Source organism: Theropithecus gelada, chromosome 9, assembly GCF_003255815.1.
Source record: "Theropithecus gelada isolate Dixy chromosome 9, Tgel_1.0, whole genome shotgun sequence".
Taxonomy (NCBI): domain Eukaryota; kingdom Metazoa; phylum Chordata; class Mammalia; order Primates; family Cercopithecidae; genus Theropithecus; species Theropithecus gelada.
The window spans coordinates 38,249,804-38,270,308 of NC_037677.1; the positions used below are offsets into that span (position 1 = coordinate 38,249,804).

Genomic DNA, 20,505 nt, shown 5'->3' on the forward strand with positions numbered 1-20,505 from the left:
GAACAAACGTATGTTAGAATTTTGAGCTTTTCTCATTTAATAGAGTTGTGGACATTATGCTTCTATTTAGTTGCTGGTTTTATAAAACATACTTATCTGCTTTATATAGTCACTAGGTGAAGTAAACAAAACATCGAGACTAGGGATTGATTAGTACTAGTGTAAAAGAACAACAGGACAAAATATTTGAAATCAGGAGTGTTCCAGAAAATGTTAGATATATAATACCCTTACAAAGCTTTCTGGATGTTATATGCAAAACCTCTGTTTGGGTATAACCTGTGAACATCAGCTAAACTTGAAAGGATGATGGAGATTCCTTGAGATGTAGTAAGAGCAGTATTTTTTATCTTCCTGGCTAAATTTTAATTTCAGCTCAAAATATCAGTGTAGCTTGTCATATTCATGCTGTTTATGGGAATTTTTATGGAACTTTTAAAGTATTCCATGTGTTCAAAAAGTATTTATTGAGCACAGTCTAAGCACTTGGGGATATTCACAGTGACCATGACCCTTACTCTCAAATATCTTATCTAATAGAGAAGCTAACAGAATTGTTTAGACTATGGGATCCTTGAGACCAAGAATTCTGTCTCAGTCATCTTTTTGCAGCCCCTATGCCAAGCACTTAGGAGATGTTCTCTAAATGTTTTTTGAATATGTAGATGAATGAATGAACAACTTTGATTCATAGGTGTATACCTATCAATATTGGTCTTTCAGTTTTTCATTGAATGTGGTAGAAGGTGAGCTTGATAACGGTGATGGCAGGTTAGGTAAGGGATCAGATTGGTGAGGAGGAAGCATAATAGAATACAGTGAGTCTCAGCACATATTAACTACCTGTGAAGTTGTTTTTTTTTTTTTTTTTGAGACAGGGTCTCGCTCTGTTGCCCAAGCTGGAGTGCAGTGGCGTGATCTCTGATTACTGCAGCCTCAACCTCCTGGGCTCCAGCCATCCTCCCACCTCAGCACCCCCTCTCCGAATAGCTGAAACTACAGGCATGCACCACCACACCCAGCTAATTTTTGTGGTTTTTTTGTAGAGATGGGGTTTCACCATGTTGCTCAGGCTGGTCTGGAACTCCTGAGCTCAAGCCATCTGCCTGTCTCAGCTTCCCAAAGTGCTGGGAGAATAGGTGTGAGCCCCCGCACCTGGCCTACCTGTGGAGTTTAAAAATATACATATATAGATGTCTAGCCCCTACTTTAGACCCACTGACTCAGATTCCCTAGGGATGGGGCTAAGATATCTATATTGTATTCAAGCTCCACTGGTTATGATGGTACACAACCAGTTCTGAAAACCTCTGGTTTGCTTGTTAAGAACATTGACTTTGGAATCAGACAAGCCTGCTATTAAATCTTGGTTCTATCACTTAGTTACCATTTGTCCTGGACTACTGTTCATTTTCATTGCTGTAAAATAATTGTCCCATTTTTAAATATTTTTAGCTCTAAAACCTGAAAAGGTGAAATTAGCTGCCTGTGGAAGGAACCACACCCTGGTGTCAACAGGTATAGTGCTCAACCTGTATGATTTCCTGCCTGACTTTGAGAACTGAGGTCTCATTCCAGTAACGTGGTTTTGTAAAATTAATAGAGATTATACTTTGGCAACAGTACAATTAGGGTTTTTGAAAATGTCAATGGCTAGTACACATTTGCCTTTGCAAATATACACAAATGTCAAATGGCTGAAGAAAAAGCTTCTTTTCTTGGATTATATCATGGGACAGCATCTCCTAACCTGTGTGTCCACCTTAGGGGCTGGTTATTCCTGTTCTTGCTCTTCTAGAACTCTTCCTTACTAAGGTTGAGTGGAAGGCACCCGGAAGGCTGTTGATGTGAGCGAGCACAATTCCCATCAAAACCCATACCAGCTTTTGTGTGTGTATGTGTGTTTGTAGAAATTAACAAAGTGCTTCTAAAATTTATATGGAAAACAATTGACATAGAAGAGCCAAAACAGTTTTGAAAAATAACAAAATTAGAGGACTGGCACTACCTGATTTCAAGACTCACTGTAAAGCTGCCGTAATCAAGACGGTGTGGTATTGGCAAAAAGATAGACAAAGATTAATGGAACAGAATAGAGTCTGCAAGTAGACCCGTATATATATGCCCACTTGATTTTTGGCAGAGATGTGAAATTCAATAGAGAAAGAGTAGTATCTTCAGCAAATGCTGCGGTAACAACTAGACCTCCAGGACCTGACCACTGAGCAGTTCTTCCTACCACCTTCCCCCTGCCCCTGCCCCGCGCCCCCAACCACTTATTCTGTCTTCAGGATGTTTTCACTGTGTCAGCTGCTCTCCACCTCTCCATACCTTTCCCTTTCTGAAGTGTCTTTTCTCTTTCTCTTAGGCTTTTCAGATTATCTTTTGAGATCCCATTAAGTGTTACTTCTTCCATGGAACATTTTGTGACTGTTCAACTTTGTGTTCATTTATTTGTTTGAATTATTTCAATCTCACCAACTCTGGTTTGCTCCATGTGTGTTAAATTGTGCACTCCAATTTCTTGTGACCTTGTATGTATTTTCCATTTGAAAGCTAATCTTGTTTCCCCAATTAGGTTTCCTCTTTTCTTAAAAACAAAAAATAAAAATAACAATAACTTTAAAATTTTTACTAACTCAGGCTGATTCTGCCCTCATTTCACCCTATAATTTAGCAAGGCTTTAACTTCGTGTATATGTTTATGACGTAGCTAACTAATTATGTGTTAAAAATCTTCATTAATTTACAACTTACTGGAAATGTGTATAATCTAGGCATGATGTACTTTTTATTTAATTAACAGAGTAATTAACAAACATTTTTACGTACTTTAAATGAGCCAAATGCTGTTCTAAGAATTTTACAAATCTCAGCTAATTCAGTCTTCATAACAACTCTTATGAAGTAGGTACTATTATTATTCCCATTTTATAGATGAGGAAAATGAGGCACACAGAGGTTATGGCTTGCCCAAGGTCCCACAGCTTTGGTGAGTGGTAAGCCAGAATTTGCACCCAAGCAGTCTGGCTCTGGAGTCTTTCCTCCTAAACAGAGTGCTATAGTGACTTCTTATTTAGCTAGGAAGTTAAAATGAATACAACATAGAATTATCATGTTTCTAATTAGATTCTTCTTGGATTTGCCTCGTTTTACTTATTTATACTATATCTTAGCTTTAATGGGTACAGAAGTTAAAATTAACGGACACATCTCTTTTAAAATAGATTTGCATTTTAAACTAGTTTGGAAGTTACTTCCCTTGTTTTTACTCTGAATTAATAAAGTACTATATTAGCAAGAAATACGTTCCATTCATTCTGTTCATTTCAGTTGCTAGTTACATTCTAGATTGATTTCTAACATCTCACAAAAATATGTGACCTTGCTTGTTTTGCTGTATTTTGACGATGAAATGAAGTTGTCTCCCCAATAATAGGATAATGATAGCTTTCAACTTTCTTCACTGTTAATAGAGGAAATCGCTGCTATACACTGACCTGTCTCATAAAAAGGGGGACTCTATAGTCTGTTGATGTTTTCTTTTCCATGTGCAGAAGGAGGCAATGTATATGCAACTGGTGGAAATGATGAAGGACAGCTGGGGCTGGGTGACACTGAAGAAAGAAACACTTTTCATGTAATTAGCTTTTTTACATCCGAGCATAAGATTAAACAGCTCTCTGCTGGATCTGATACTTCAGCTGCCCTAACTGGTGAGGCTTGTTTCTTTTTCAGTCTGGGACACATTCCTTTCCTGTAGATCAATATATGCCAACTCAGTAAACTGAAGGGAGCATTGCTGTTTAGTTTTCTTTCATTGACTATCTATGTGTTTTCAGAAAACATTTAAAATATAACTTTAAATCTTGACATACTGCAATTTTATGCTTATTTATGCTTATTTTATGCTTATTTGTGCTTATTTAAATATACATTTAAAAAGTAATTGGCAAATAAGCTCTAAGCTATGCTCTCCATCTACTCCTTTAGATATTCTTAAATATTATTTTCATTGTGTGCTCTTAAAGTTCTACTTACAGTTTTAGCTGAAGTTGCTATCAGAAACATCCACAGAAATCTATTGCAGCATATGGTGTTAAAATGTGATTTGTAACAGTCATTGTACCTCTCTGCCCTCCCTACCAAAAGCCCATATGAGACAGTTCTTTAAAATTTGGAGCCAAGATCAGCTTGATCTCACTGAAGCTGCTGGTTAGCTGCTTTGTTTCAAGCAGGAGACTATGTAACATCCGGTGTTACTCTATCAGGAAAGTCAGAGTTATATCTGAAGCTCTATCCTTTGGATTTTGTCAGCCCTTAAGTTAGCATTTTGACATCCTTTCAGTTGTTATTTTCATTTATTTGTTTTGCATTACTAAACCACTTCAAAATTTAAATTATTTAAAATACATAAATAAATCTTGAGAATTCTTTTCTAAAATATTTTTCCTAGATTTTTTCTGACATCAAAACCCTTATCAGAAATTTAAGTTACCTATTTTTGAGATGTTTTACATGATATTGTATCTTCATCCTCTAAGGTTAGCTTCTGTGTTTTCAGGTTTAAATTGTAAGGAAAAAAATATGTAGTGGAATACATTTCTTCTCTTCTTTTTTCCAAAACATCATTTCCACAGCGCTCTCAAGAGCAAGGTCTTCCAGGCTTTTTTGACCTGCAGGTGTCTAATGTGACCTGTGCTGTCTTTCAGTTCAGTTGCAGGTAGACTGCTTGGAAGGAGGAGAACATTTCTGTTTAGAGACATTAGAATGGGAAAGGGTGATTGTAGGAAAGGGCATTCTGTCTTTGCTATTGAGATAAAAATATGGCCAGGACTAAAGTGATTTACAATCAGGCTGTTCTGTGTTCTTTATCATGATAGAAGTATTTCACAATATAAATTGAACTCTTAAGTAGCTAACTGGTGTAAATGTCTTAGTAGTACTTTATTGTTAAGATACATACTTTTTATGAACTATAAAATAAATGGTCTTTTGGAAGTATAATAGCTTCAGAGCCTGACTACCTTTTGAAACCTTTTCTCCCCCTTGTATTTTTCTTTGTAGAGGATGGAAGACTTTTTATGTGGGGTGACAATTGCCAAGGGCAAATTGGTTTAAAAAATGTAACTAATGTCTGTGTCCCTCATCAAGTGACCATTGGAAAACCTGTCTCCTGGATCTCTTGTGGATATTACCATTCAGCTTTTGTAACAAGTAAGACACATTTTGAAGTCATCATGTTATCTCCCACTTCTGTGTTATTAAATTAATAATGAAATGATGTAACATATTCTCTGGTTCTATAGAAATAATGCCATGGTTGTTCATGTCATGAAATTGTTTTGGTCTGTTTTAGGTCACAGTATTTCCCCATTTATATGATAAGAGTTCATAATTTCAAACTGTGTCTGACATGATCACTTTTTAGGTGAATATGGAGAGCTCAGCATGGGATATGGTTTCCTTTGGGAGGACTTTCTCAGCATTCCCAACTTCTCCCTTTCCTGGACCTACTGGCAACCTTTTCTATCTTAGTTAAAATATTTGAAATGTTGGGCTCTAGCTGTTATAGTCTATATCTACACTAGTAATAACAGAGGAAGTGTGATTATGACTTTGCATCTAATTGATGGGATTTTTTAATAGTAAAAATACCTAGAGGAAATAGTTTATGGACCCTCTTAGACAAATCTTTAAAGATTTATTTTATGCATTTACTCTTTATTTCATGTACCACAGACTCGGGGTTAGAAAGTGGTAATTCACCCATCTCAGTGCCCCCCAAAGTTACCAATGAATTGGCAGCAGCATGATACCAAGAGAGAGTAAACCTGACTTTGTCAGTATTTTTCACCACTGCATCCCTGGTGTCTTGAACAAACTGATAATCAATAAATATTATTGAATAAAGGAGAAAGTGAATGAATGATGAATTGATTGCGTTCCTTGGGGCAACGCTACCTACCAACTTATTGGCAACTTTTGGCTCCTGGGGTTGGTATAGTCTGTACTTGCTTTGTTCATGAAACAAAAAACAGGAAACAAAAACACAAATGGGAAAAAAAGGCAGCCAAATGATAAAAATACCAAGCAAAAGCATTGTTTTGTATTTGGACTTTAAGAAAACTGCCAGAATGAATTGTGTGAATGAACTCTGCATTAGCCATTAGGTGAACAAGTGGAATAGTTCATCTTAACCAACAGGCATTACATTGAGCTTTTTTTTTTTTTTTTGGTGTGTTTTTATGCTTTTTAAAAAAATTAAAACCCAGCTTTATTGAGATATAATTCACATACCCTACAATTCACCCATTTAAGGTAGATGATGGAATGTTTTTTAACATATTCACAGGTTTGTACATAAAATGAACTTTTATACCGAGTATTTTGCTGAGATTCATTTACATCAGCTGATATGAACTGTCAGTAATTTTCACACTAGCCATTATTTTATGACTTTAATCACTTAAAGCAACTTTTTACGAATTTTGGAAATAACTCATGTATAAGGGGTTTTACTTAATATGTATTTCATGATAGATGAAAGTGTTACATAGAAAAGCATTTTTTTTCTCTTTGTTGAATTTGTAGATCAGAAAAAGCAGATTCTTTATTTTTAATTTTTAGTATTTGTGGGTACATAATATATATATATATATATAGTGGGTACATTATATGTATATATGTAGTGGGTACATTTTATGTATATATATATGGAATACCTGAGATTTTTTATACAGGCATGTGATGGGTAATAATCACGTCGTGGCGAATGGGGTATCCATCCCCTCAAGCATTTACCCATTGTGTTACAAACAATCCAATGATACTCTCTTAGTTATTTTAAGATGTACAATTATTTTGATTGTAATCATCCTGTTGTGCTGTCAAATACTAGATATTATTATTTCTAATTTTTGGACCCATTAACCTACCCTCCTACACACACCCCACTCCCCTTTCTAGCCTTTGGTAACAATCCTTCTACTCTTTATTTCCATGAGTTTGTTTTGATTTTTACATCCCACAAATAAGTGAGAACATGCAGTATATGTCTTTCTGTGCCTGTTTTATTTCATTTAACATAATGACTTCCAGTTCCATCCATGTCGTTGCAAATGACTGGATCTCATTCTTTTTCATGGCTGAATAGTACTCTATGGTGGATAAGTACCACATTTTTTCTTTTTTTTGAGACAGAGTCTTGCTCTTTTGCCCAGGTTGGAGAACAGTAGCGCAATCTCAGCTCACTGTATCCTCTGCCTCCCGGGTTCAAGTGATTCTCCTGCCTCAGCCTCCTGAGTAGCTCGTATTACAGGCGCCAACCATCATGTCCAGCTAATTTTTTTTGTATTTTTAGTAGCAACAGGGTTTCACCATGTTGGTCAGTCTGGTCTTGAACTCCTGACCTCAGGTGATCCGCCCACCTTGGCCTCCCAAAGTGCTGGGATTACAGGTCTGAGCCACCGCGTCCAGCTCCACGTTTTCTTTATTCAGTCATCTGTTGATGAACACTTAGGTTGCTTCCAAATCTTGACTGTTGTGAACAGTGCTGCAACAAACATGGGAGTGCAGATATCTCTTTGATATACCAGTTTCTGTTCTTTGGGTATATACCCAGCAGTGGGATTGCTGGATCATATGGTAGCTCTGTTTTTAGTTTTTTGAGGAACCTCCAAACAGAATAGTGTATTTCCTAATAAAAATGCAGAACATATTACTAAGATAGTTATGTTTAAGACTTCCTACAGATTTTTCACCTACTAGTATGTTTAAATGCTCATGTTCGTATTTTAAATTCGTGTTCTCAATTCAAGTTCATATTATAAATTATATAAAATATTCAATTTTTAGATGTTATAGGTAAAATCTATGGAGTTTTCAGGTATTATCCCTGATTTCTGTGTCTTTTCATCTGATATGTTAATGGTTGGGTCTGAGCATTTCAACCAATGATTCACTGATTTAGGTGTAGTACAATAGGGGATATAAGCAAATGAGTTGGGGTCATGGGAACTGGGGGCAGGAATTTGTGGAGCAATCTTCAGAGACTGGAGAATAGAGACTTGGCAGTGTGCTTAAGATCAGAATCCTGGGGAAGGTAGCTATCAGAGCCAGGTAGATAGTTTGAAGAATCCAGATTTTATAAAAATTAATAGACCTAAGTGAAGTAGATATAATTGATATGAAATGACCTATTTGTTCTTCATAATAAATGTTATTTTATTTTTTATATATAAATAAGAAAAAGACCTTGAAATTAAATAAAACATTTTATATGGATTAAAAGCACTCACCTTCCCCTTTAAGGAAGGTCCTACTGATAAGCTACAGGAAAATATCTTCTTACCCTTTATAGCAAGCTCGTCCAACCCACAGCCCAGGATGGCTTTGAATGTGGCCCAACATAAATCGTAACCCTTCTTAAAACATGAGATTTATGCACAGACCTTTTCTTTTTTTAGCTCATCAGCTATCGTTAGTGTTAGTGTATTTAATGTGTGGCCAAAGACAATTCTTCCAGTGTGGTCCAGGGAAGCCAAAAGATTGGACACCCCTGCTTTATAGGTAAAACATTTTACTTTAAAAAGTTGACACTGTGAGAAACCTCAGCAACTTACTATGTAAAAGTCATTTTAAATGCTATTTCTTACAATACCAAGTTGATTAACATGTAGTACCTGCCCTTCTGGAGTTTACAGTCAAACTATAGGATGTATAGTTTTCCATGTACAAAGCATTTTCAAGTACAAATAGATTTCATTTAATCTCCCAACCACTCTGAGAGAGAGGTGGTGGTATCTCTGGTTCCGTATATGCAGGCAGGATTCGAACACAGTTTTAGTCAAGGTGATGCTGCAATTGAGTTGCAGAATCAGAATTTGAACTCCAGTCTTCCAGCTCTAAAAGCCAGAACAACTTCTACTGACAAGCAGTTTCTCTCCATGTACAAGAGGAAGAGGAGGATGTGGTAGCAGCTACTAATGACCAGGCACTGATTGTGTTCTAAGTGCCTTTGAATGCATTAATTCAGTTATTCCTATGAAACAACCCTATCACATAGGCACTTTTATCCCCATGTTACAGGCCTAGCGATTGAACAACTTGCTCAGTATGATTGAGTAAGTGGCAGAATCCAGATGCAAACAAGGCAGTCTGACTCGGTAGCACATACTTTTCACTACTGTGCTAGACCAATAACTGCAATATACAGCAGACCATGATTGGTAACATAAGACATTTGATAGCAGAGTCTTACGTGAGATCAAGAAAGAAAAAATATTATTTCTTGTTAAGGACATCAGGACATATTTCAGAGAAAGGGTGGTATTTGAGATTAACCATGAAAGATGGAAGCAACTCTGAGAGAGACAGAGATGAGGGAAGAACAATCCAGGCAGAGACAAAAACATGTGCAGAGATAAAGAGACAGAAAAGTAAATCATGTATTTGGAGATTATTGCATAGTTGAGTTTGTTTAGAGGTTGTTTGTTTAGAGGTTAGGGATCATGGATCCTAAAGGAATGTGAACCCCTAAAATGATATGCTAAAATTGGTAGGTGCATTTTTTTTTTTTTTTTTTTTTGAGCCAGGTCTCAGTCTGTTGCCCAGGCTGGAGTGCAGTGGCATAATCACGGCTCACTGTAGCCTAGACCTTCTGGGCTCGAGTGATCCTCCCACCTCATTCCCCTGAGTAGCTGGGACAAAGATGCATGCCACCACACCCGGCTAATTTTTGTATTCTTTGTAGAGACGTGGGTTTCACCATGTTGCCCAGGCTGGTCTCAAACTCTTAGACTCAAGCCATCTGCCAGCCTCGGCCTCCCAAAGTGCTGGGATTACAGGTGTGAGCCATCACACCCTGCTGGGATGTGTACTTTTTTTTAATAGAGCTGTCATCAAATTCTCAAGGGAGGATGTGACTCAAAAGAGAGTCACCGGCTTGGGAGTAGATAGAAATATGACTGGTTAGTAGTCCGGGGACCTAATATGGAAGGTCTCTTGTAACAGTCTGCAGTTTATACTTGATACATGTATTTTTTTTTTATTTGGAAGTGTCATAATTAGAGCCTTGTTTTTGGAAGATACATCTGATATTGTGTGGATATGTTAGACTAGAGGTAGGAAAGACATTTGAGAAACTTGATCCAGGTGAAAATTCATGTTAAGGTGTAAAGGGAATCAGGAATCTATAGACAGAAATGGAGAGAGACTCATCAGGACTTAGGAACCAGTTTCTATGGGAGGCAACAAGCATGGGAGAATGGAAGGGTGCTAACTTACTGGGCACCACTTTTGTGTCAGTGTTTGCTAAATACTTCATAGAAAACTGTGGTCCATAAAACTTCATTTTCTGTGCAGATCAATTCACAAAATCAATATAGCTGTGTTTACAGTATTTGAGCAAGTTTCAAGTGGTGCATATCTTGTGCATTGGCTGTCCCACACCTTCCCGAAGTTCCGTGATTTTCTAGAAGGATTCACAGTCTTCAATAGCAGATTATACTTATGAATAAGATTTATTACAGCAAAGGATACAAAGCAAAAAGAAAAAGTGGGGAAAAGATAAGCATCTACAGTGGAGTCCAGAGAAGTCGTGCTTGGACTTCCTAGTACTTTCTCTTAGGAAACCACACAGGGCATGTTTTCTTTTTAGCAGTGAACTACAGGGATATGTGTGGAATGTCTCTGCCCAGGGAAACCCATTCTGGTGCTTCCAGGGGATTTAGCAGGCTGGTCATATAGGCACCACCTGCTAGCAACTGGCCACAGCAGCTGAAACTCAGGACCCTCAGTAATGAAGCCAGGTGCGCATCATCAATGTTAATGTTTGTGCAAGCAGCCCTGAGAAACCTAATCTGGCATAGTTCATTGCTCTGGTATATATAACAAAGTCATTAATCATTCATCTAAAGAACACTCCAGGGGCCACCTTCTCAGGGGTTGGGCAAGGATCAATCATGGTTCTCTCAGAGACTTACAAAGAATAAGCAAGCAGATCTGCTCTGTTGTCTCTTTGCTGATACCAGTGGTGATGTGTTCTATGTCATTCTTGAGATTGGACCATATACTTAACACAAGATTTTTAAATTCTACTTTATAGAACTCAGTTAATTGCATAGAAATGAATAAGAAAGTTCTTGCTTTCAAGAAGTTCACAGTCATAATACAGTGTGATAAATGTAATAAAGAAGCAAATTAATAGTGTTAGTATGGACAGGGCAGTGACTAAGTGTCAGGAACTCTTTGGTAAGCGTCTTTGGAGGAAATGCCATCTAAATGGGTAAAATCTGCTATGTTAGGATTTACTTAACATATTTACTACACACATAAGTGAGTTTTCTAAACCAGTTTCATATAAAGCAATTATTTATTTATTTATTCCACAAATATTAAGTGCTTGTTCTAGACACTGCTAGGTTTTGGGGATACCGTAGGGAGCAAGACAAAATTCGTGTTTTTATGGGAGTTTTAAGTAAGTAGAAGACACAAGATATTCTTCACTTTTGTGAAGGCACTAAAATGATTTCTAGTTGTTTATTAGTAGTGGTAGTCATGAATTTTTCATGAAAATTACTGGATTAAAATAATCAAGGGGAAAAGAAAATCTAGCTTTATTTCCTTATCATACAGTGAAAATATCTCAAGAAAGGTCAAATGTATTAAGTTATCCTTGTCAAAACATTTTTTTGAAGGTAAGATCAGCTTTTTGTTCATATGTATGTCATCACTAATCACTGTACTTTTCCTTCAATAGCAGATGGTGAGCTATATATCTTTGGAGAACCTGAGAATGGGAAGTTAGGTCTTCCTAATCAGCTCCTGAGCAATCACAGAACACCCCAGCTGGTGTCTGAAATTCCTGAGAAGGTGATCCAAGTAGCTTGTGGCGGAGAGCACACTGTGGTTCTCACAGGTATGGATGGAGTCCACTGTTCTGTTCCCTGCTTTCTGTGGAGACTAATGAAATTTTTTTAGTGTTCATTTTTTTTTATTGTGGTAAGAATACTTGCTATAAGAACTACCTTCTTAATAGATTTTTAAGTGTATAATACAGTATTTTTATATGTAGGCACCACCATTGTACAGCAGATGTCTGAAACTTATCTTGAATAACTGAAACTTCATGCCCACTGTACGGCAACTCGTCTTTCCCGCCTCCCCTCAGCTCCTGGCAACCACCATTCTGTTCTTAGCCTCTATGAGTTTGACTCTTAGACACCTCGTGTCAGGTGACTTTGCATCTCTTTCCATTAAGATTCTCACTTTGGGGGCCTGGTGCAATGGCTGACACCTGTAATCCTAGCATCTTGGGAGGCCAAGGCAAGCAGATCTCTTCAGTCCAGGAGTTTGAGACCAGCCTGAGCAACATGGTGAAACCCCAACTTTACTAAAATTAGCCAGGTGTGGTCTCAGCTAGACCTTGTCTCCAAAAAAAAAAAAAAAAAAAAAAACCCAAAAAGATTCTCACCCTTTATTTCTATACTTAATATATATTTCTGGTCTATGAAATAATTTTTTTAAGTAGAAAAAAATGAATTCTGCTAATGTAATTTATATTTTCATGACCTTAACTTTTTTTTTTTTTTGAGACGGATTTCACTCTTGTCATCTAGGCTGAAGTGCAACGGCCCGATCTCAGCTCACTGCAGCCTCTGCTTCCTGAGTTCAAGCAATTCTCCCGCCTCAGCCTCCTGAGTAGCTGGGATTACAGGCGCCCACTACCATGCCTGGCTAATTTTTGTATTTTTAGTAGAGAGGGGGTTTTGCCATGTTGGCAAGACTGCCTCGAACTCCTAACCTCAGGTGATTCACCCGCCTCGGCCTCCCAAAGTGTTGGGATTACAGGCGTGAGCCACCACATCTGGCCTGACCTTAACATTTTTAATGGCAACATATTCCATTATTTTTAGCTCATTTTCAGGGACAAACAATTTTTCTTATATATATGTTTTCTATATCTAAAATCGACATTTTTCCTGAAATGCCTTCTTTTGGAGAAGCTTTTTGTTCAAGCTATTTTCTACATGACATTGATAATTCTTTTTTTGTGATATTTACAGTGTATAACTTGGGAATTTCTTTGTTGTTGTATGTTCTGTTATAGTAATTTATTAAAAAGTGGTAAGGTTTTAAATTACAGATAATAAAATAAAGTTAGGACCTTAATAGTGATGTTACTTTTGGAATCTGAATTTCATATTTGTTATGACATGTCATTTCTCACAATTCTAATCACTGTATTGAAATATACTCACTACTTGCTAATATGTTTACTAAATTGATGCTTCCAAATTTTTTTCGACATTAGATTTATTTTAGATGAGTAATGTACATAATACAATTAGGTAGTGAATTATTATATTTTTTGCACAAAAATTAATAGTTTGTGAAGTCACCACTTAATCTTTAGTAGCCCAAAGTTAGAAATGTTGCAGATAAATTTTGAATAATATCCAATTCTAAGATGATATGCCTAATGTTGCCGGGTAAGTGAAGAATATTTTATCTTTATATTTTTCTCTCTGATGTTACTTTTCCTCAACTTCCTGTTCCAGCCCCAGTCATGGTTATTAAGCTTTAGTTACTAGATGGAATCTTTTCTAAGTTAGAAAACATTTTTTTTCAAAACTTATACTCTAAATTTGGAAATAATTCTGAGGTTTAAGATTTTTTTTGAATTCCTGTTGAAAAAGTGAATTTTTATATAATTTCAAAAATGTCCTAAAAATTAAACTTTGAAATTGATTTTTAAACATTATCTGAAAATTCATTCTATAGACAGAAATGCAACTTGATGTGTTACATATTTTCTCTAGTTTGTGCAAAGATTATAGAAAGAATGAATAGGTCATTCAGGGTTATTTTAACAGATACAGATGCTGATTGTATAATAATAGTGTCTTCAACCATTCATTATAAAATATTTTTCTATAAAGTGAGCAACGAGATAATCTATGATACTTTTAATGAAAGCTTAATTCTTACTTTTATATTCTTAATTTAAAATAAACACACTTAAGGATGATGTTTTCTTGTGGTTTTAAAGACATTTAGCTTTCTGTGGTCTTTGTTCTGAGCCTAAGTATAATCTTTCCAGAAACTGATTGCTCTCTCCAGATTTTTGCAAGCTTTGGGATCTCATACACCAGGAAAGTTTTTTAAATTATGAGATGCATCTATTTGACAGACCTGGAATAGTTATTGTTTGCCACTAAGATTTCCACTGCAGATGCAAGAAAGAAGTGTCCTTGCGTTTCCTGTCTGATTGTGGCAGCCAACATTGAATGGGGGAATACAGGAGAAAAACTTGGCAATACAGGGAAAAAAACATGAAGAGAGAATTTTTACAGCTCATAAAATAATTTTGTAAACAGTGAAGAGCTTGTGTTACAATCCAGAGAATAACCTAAAATTTGAGTTTAAAAAATTATGAGAACCAATAGATGGTTGTCAGCTTCTGATTCACATTTGCCTAAATATGGGCATTGAAAAAAATGACTGTTTGCACTATCATATCATAAAATAAGGAATATTTTCAAAATAGAAAGCTCTTAATTGTATAATAAAGGACACCTCCTTCAACTGTATAAATGTATCTGTATGGAAATTTCACTACTTTGCCTGTTTTTCACATTTCTCCATGGACCTGTGCAAGCTTTATTATGAGCCAGCCCTGGTGAGGAACCTGATTCTGGAACACAGTATAGGCAGAATATTAAAAATATTTAGTCCTAGGTGATGAAGAAATGGACCTGAAGAGTATATTGATCATCAGTGTGACTAAATACTAAACTGGATTGCTAAGAGAGTTATGGAATATTTTGTAAGACCTTAAGGAAAGAATAGCTAATCACCTGTTCCAATTTCTTTCACTAAAGAAAAGCACTTGGATTAGATTATTCTATGAAGGGCCTTCCCAGCCTTGTTTTTCTATATGTCTATAACTCTTACCTTAAAGTCTATTAGAGGATCATTCATTAAACTAGTTTTAAAACAATTTAGTTCATATCTGATAAATTTATTTCAAATATAATATTTGCACATGACCACGATAGTTTAGAAAATAAAACTGGTTGTAGTGATAGGGTGATTATAGTTTTGCCTTGGGATCAGGGAAACCATGGACCACTGTGGAAAAAGTCTGAGGCTGGAACTTGGTACAGACTAAGTGAGGCAGAGTGATATTTGTAATTTTGTAAGTCATCCACAGCAGTTACCAACAGATAAGAAAGGCCAGTTGTAAGATGGGGTTCACAATGAAGTCTGGGTCCTGAGGCAAATGAGAATTTATCTTAACTTCTAAGATTATGTTTGGATAAACTTAAGTGTTCTACAGGTTAACAAATTATTCGTTCTGAAATCAAATATATTCTGTGAAATTACAGTAATATTGATCTGAAGCTAACTGATCAAATCTGTTTTCCTAACGTAATATTACTTATTAACATTAAATTATGTTGTTAAATGTCACAAAGGTGATATGGCCAAAAATTCTATTGGTTGTTAAATATAATGTCCTTAAATAAGAGCACCTTAGATCATTTTTATAAAATAGAAACTACTGTCATCACTAATATCCAAGCACCTGAATGGGAACCTACCAGGATACGGAACAAAACTTTTGTAACATGATTCAGACTGTCTAAACAGCCTCATTTCACAGGCTAATTGAAGTCAGACAGCCTAAGAAATGTAGAGTCATTGTTGGTTAGCTAGAGATAGATAGTTGTTTTAATTTACCCAGTATTCTACTGTTAAGCTAAACATTTAGAACTGGAAATATGCCATGTGATTATTAATTAAACTAAGATGGTTTTTTAATATTAAAATAAAGATCTGTTTTGCCATTACCTCAATATGGCTTCATATCCTTAATACAGCATATTTTCTTTAAGGAGTAATATCTATTTGTCTTATTTATGAAGCAAACATTTTTATTAGAAAAAATTGTAAAACCACATGGCCATAAACAGTTAGGTTTTCATTTGTAACCCCTATTGACAGAATGAGTTGATTCGATACTTTTTAGAAAAATGTTCTTTACAACAGAATGTCATATTATGTTTTCAAATCCGCCTGAATGTTTTCTCTTTTAATCCTGTCAGCAACTCTATTAGATAGGGATTATAACATCAGAGAATCTAAGTAACTCACCTGCTTGCCACAGCTAGTAATAATGAAGGTTTGGGTTCTGGCATGAATACCAAGCGCTTACCCTTCCTCCTGTAATAGGAGAAACTCAATGTACTAAACTCAGCGTACTAAGGAGAAGTGACTAATGTAATCGACACTGCGCGTCCTAATGCAGCAGCAAGGAGCATGTCTCTAAAAGGACCCTTTCATCACCACTCTTGTATCCTGTTTTTGTACTTTTTCATTTCTAGAAAACATATGACATAATATTTAATGAGTTCCTGGAAGTCCTTTGGAATCACTTCAAAATTTCAATATAAAGAAAAGCTTTTCCCCTCCTATTATGGTTGCATTTCCTAGTAAAGAAGCTTTACTTGTGAATAAATGTAGCATATGTACTATCAGTTTTAATTCTCAAGACAATTCTCTGAAATTGGGTTTTATAAAATAGATTATTAAACTACTTGTATTTTGTTTTATTTTATTTTTGAGATGGAGTCTTGCTCTGTTGCCCAGGCTGGAGTGCAGTGGCGTGATCTCGGGTCACTGCAACCTCCACCTCCTGGGTTCAAGCGATTCTCCTGCCTCAGCCTCCCTAGTAGCTGGGATTACAGGTGTACACCACCACGCCCGGCTAATTTTTGTATTTTTAGTAGAGACGGTTTCACCACATTGGCCAGACTCTTCTCCAACTCCTGACCTTAGGTAATGCATAAACTACTTTTAAAAGGAAGAAGTTTTTCTGTAGGAGACACTCTTCACTTTTTATTTGACATAGTGAATTAGCTTAATGACAGTTGGTACTTTCTTTTTTATTTTTTGAGGTGGAATGTCGCTCTATCACCCAGGCTGGAGTGCAGTGGTGCAATCTTGGCCCACTGCAACCTCTGCCTCCTGGGTTCAAGCGATTCTTCTGCCTCAGCCTCCCGATGTAGCTGGAATTACAGATGCGTGCCATCATGCCCAACTAATTTTTGTAATTTTAGTAGAGATCGGTTTCACCATGATGGCCAGGCCAGTCTCAAGCCTGGCCTCAAGCAATCCACCCGCCTTGGCCTCCCAAGGTGCTGGGATTATAGGTGTGAGCTACTGGCCGATAGTTGGTACTTTTTGAGCCGATGTAATTATGGGGACGTTTCAGGTAGTTCCCTGACTTATGTGCCTTGTATCATACCTGTTACTTACCTAACTTTTATGTTTATGTATAAAAGATAAAATCATACCCATGTCATAATTTTTATAATTATGTACCTTTTCATTTTTCTCTTCCTTCATCATTGAAAGATTTATACTTCAATGTTAAGTATTCTTAAATGGGTTTTTTTCCCCCCAGAGGCACTTAACCTTCACTATAAAAGGTTGAATGTCACAATTTTTCCAGATATGATGGTACCAGTGTCTGCTTCCATAATGATTCTCTTGTATTTGCCCCTTTCGTTTCAGAGAATGCTGTGTATACCTTTGGCCTGGGACAGTTTGGTCAGCTGGGTCTTGGCACTTTTCTTTTTGAAACTTCAGAACCCAAAGTCATTGAGAATATTAGGGATCATACAATAAGTTATATTTCTTGTGGAGAAAATCACACAGCTTTGATAACAGGTATGGATTAGAATTTCTGTTATATATTTATAGAACGGGGTGTATTTTATTACAAAATAAATTATATCTGGAATGAATGTATCTAACTTAAGTAAAGGAATTCATGACTGAGAAAAATGGAATTCCATGTTTACTATTCCAAAGTATAAAGTCGTGAGCTCCTTTTTATTATTTTAATTCAATTTAGAATACATGTAAATGATCCCAAGATTTAGAACCTCACAATAGCCTGCTGATGTCAGAAGTTAGACCATAGTATTATTCTTTGGCAGAAAACAGGAATCTTTTTGAAATTATATCAGTTTGAAGGCTCTTAACTCTGCTCAGGCCAAAAGGAAAAAATCACACACGCAGAAACTTATTTTAAAACATTCTTCCTATTCAGTCTGACAGAGCTGCATTCAGGCCGAGTCGATTCTCATGTTTTTGCCATCTGGAGGCGTTTTCAGGAATGACTCCTTTCCTTCTCTTTCTACAGTGTTAGAGAGAAAGGCCCCTCAGAGACCAATAAGTGGATACTTTCTTCCACAATGTGGTATCTCCTTCATGCAGGGAAATGTTCCTTTGAGCCCACTTCTCAGCCTCAAAACTATGTGCTGCTAATAATGTAGGACTCAGTAAAGATTCTCCCCTAAATGATTCAGTCACATATATGTAGGTAATGGATATAGTCCTCAGTTTTCAATGCTTTGTAACAAAAGGGTGTATAATTTCACTATTTCTGTCTAAAAATGGAGTGAATCATCGGAAAGTCAGAAATCATCTAGTATATTGACATAATCCATGTACTAGCATTTCTACTTTTTTCCCTTCTTTCTGAAAAGCTCCCACTATGAAAAAGCTCCTGAAAAAGGTACTGCTCGTCTAATGGTGTCTGGCTAGGGAAACTAGGAATCAGCAAATGCAAGATACACTGTTCCTTCTTCCCCAGAGAACCTTTCAGAGAGGATGACCTGCCCATTATCAAGTATCAATGCTCTTGAGAACATATCATGAAATAGCATTATATAGAATATGAAAAGTATTATTCGTTCGTCATCTACTAAGAGTTGTTGATGTGTATCCCTTAACTATAGGGTCCTAGTGTCACTTTCTCTGTCCTTACTGTCATTTTTCATCAACTCTAAACTGCCACTGATAGTAAATACATAGTTTTTAATCTGTCATCTAACATGCAATTTGATTATTTAGTTAAATTTTCATAGTACCTTTACTCCTGATAAAAAGAGTTATAGCACAAATCATTGAACATTAACTTTGTTTGCCTTTTTGTTCATCAGTCGTCCCTAAAGAGCAAGTGGTGTGGATTTTTTTTTTTTTTCATCTAGTACTAATGAGAAGTACGTAGTGAGTTATCTGCAAGGCCTTGCCAGTTCCCCATTATAGCCAGTGGCTCATATTTTTAAAAGCTCTCTGAAGTTGGAAGTGCCATCAGGCAGCTTGGATCAGGGTTTGTTTTTTTTCAGGCAAAAGACAATCAAATTTAAAAGGCAAACCTTAAAAAAACATTTGGGTAAAGAAATCAGGTTGAAAAGAAGGAGGAAGGAAGGGATAAAGACGATAAGGAGTATATATAAAAGAAGGACATAAATACTTAATAGTAAGAATTATAAGAGTCTACAGCCTGGTCAACATGGTGAAACCCCATCTCTACTAAAAAAAAAAATACAAAAATTAGCCGGCGTGGCAGCGCGTGCCTGTAATCCCAGCTATTGAAGCTGAGACAGGAGAATCACTTGAACCCAGGAGGCAGAGGTTGCAGTGAGCCGAGATCGCGCCACTGTACTCCAACCTGGGTAACAGAGCGAGACTCCATCTCAAAAAATAAATAAAGAGTCCAAACACTGAATATCACTTATTTACATATTTACAGGGAATCTACTTATTTTTGTAAATTTATTTTTATACTTGCCACCTTACTGAATTATATTATTATTTCTAATGATCTTTCAGTCAGTTCTCTTGGATTTGCTTAGTATGCAGTCACTTTGCCATCTTAAATCAGAGGTCCCCAAAGGTGACCCAATTGTTTCCCAGCTTAAAACCATTCATTTTCCTTCTTAATGTCCTTAAGATAAAAGTTCAAAAATTCTTCATCTGAACTAATAGGACACTCCCTTTTCACCTCTTCAGACTCATCTCCTACCACTCTGGTGCTCCAGGCGTGTTAGTTGCCTTTCAGTTTCTTGCCCAAGCCACATTTGCTCTTGATTCAGAGGCTTTCTATGTACTGCTGACTGCCTGAAGATTTTTTGCTGCCTTCTTCGTGCCGCTAAACCCTACTCATCCTTTAGGTTTCCCTTTGAAAGCCTTCCCTAATCCCCAGACTAGAGGAAAATTCCCCTCCTTTGTACCATATTAACGCCCCCCCCCCTTACTTCTGCTTCCCTGGCACTTACCCCAGTTGAGATGGAGGGTATGAAGGAGCGGCTTGAAGAAAGGAGTGTGAAGGTTCGTAATAGCTGCTATGTCAGTAAGCAAAAGGGCTAACTGGTGAGAAGTGACAAGATTACTCATCATCGTTGTGGGCCCAGTTTCAGAGGGGACCCAAGTTTTGGTATAGGAATTAGTTAGCATTGTTCACTTATGGCATTTACTTCAACAGTATTCCACAGCCCAGGAGCCAGATTAGTTACGCTAAGCTAATTGTAGAGATTTTATGCACATCCCACTCCCCAAGTCACATGACAATGTTTGGAGACAGTTTTTAATGGTCATGGCTGCAGAGTGGAGTTGTCCTACTGGCATTTAGTGGGTAGAGGCCAA

General features: G+C 36.6%; 1 protein-coding gene across 1 annotated transcript in view; it reads left to right on the forward strand.

The window, feature by feature from the left end:
* The window catches only part of LOC112631008 (X-linked retinitis pigmentosa GTPase regulator-like), a 61,366-nt gene that overhangs the window by 24,961 nt on the left and 15,900 nt on the right, over positions 1 to 20,505 (forward strand). Inside the window, 2 exon segments of the mRNA XM_025395522.1 lie at positions 11,762 to 11,920; positions 17,584 to 17,739. Coding sequence (XP_025251307.1) covers positions 11,762 to 11,920; positions 17,584 to 17,739 — 315 coding nt within the window.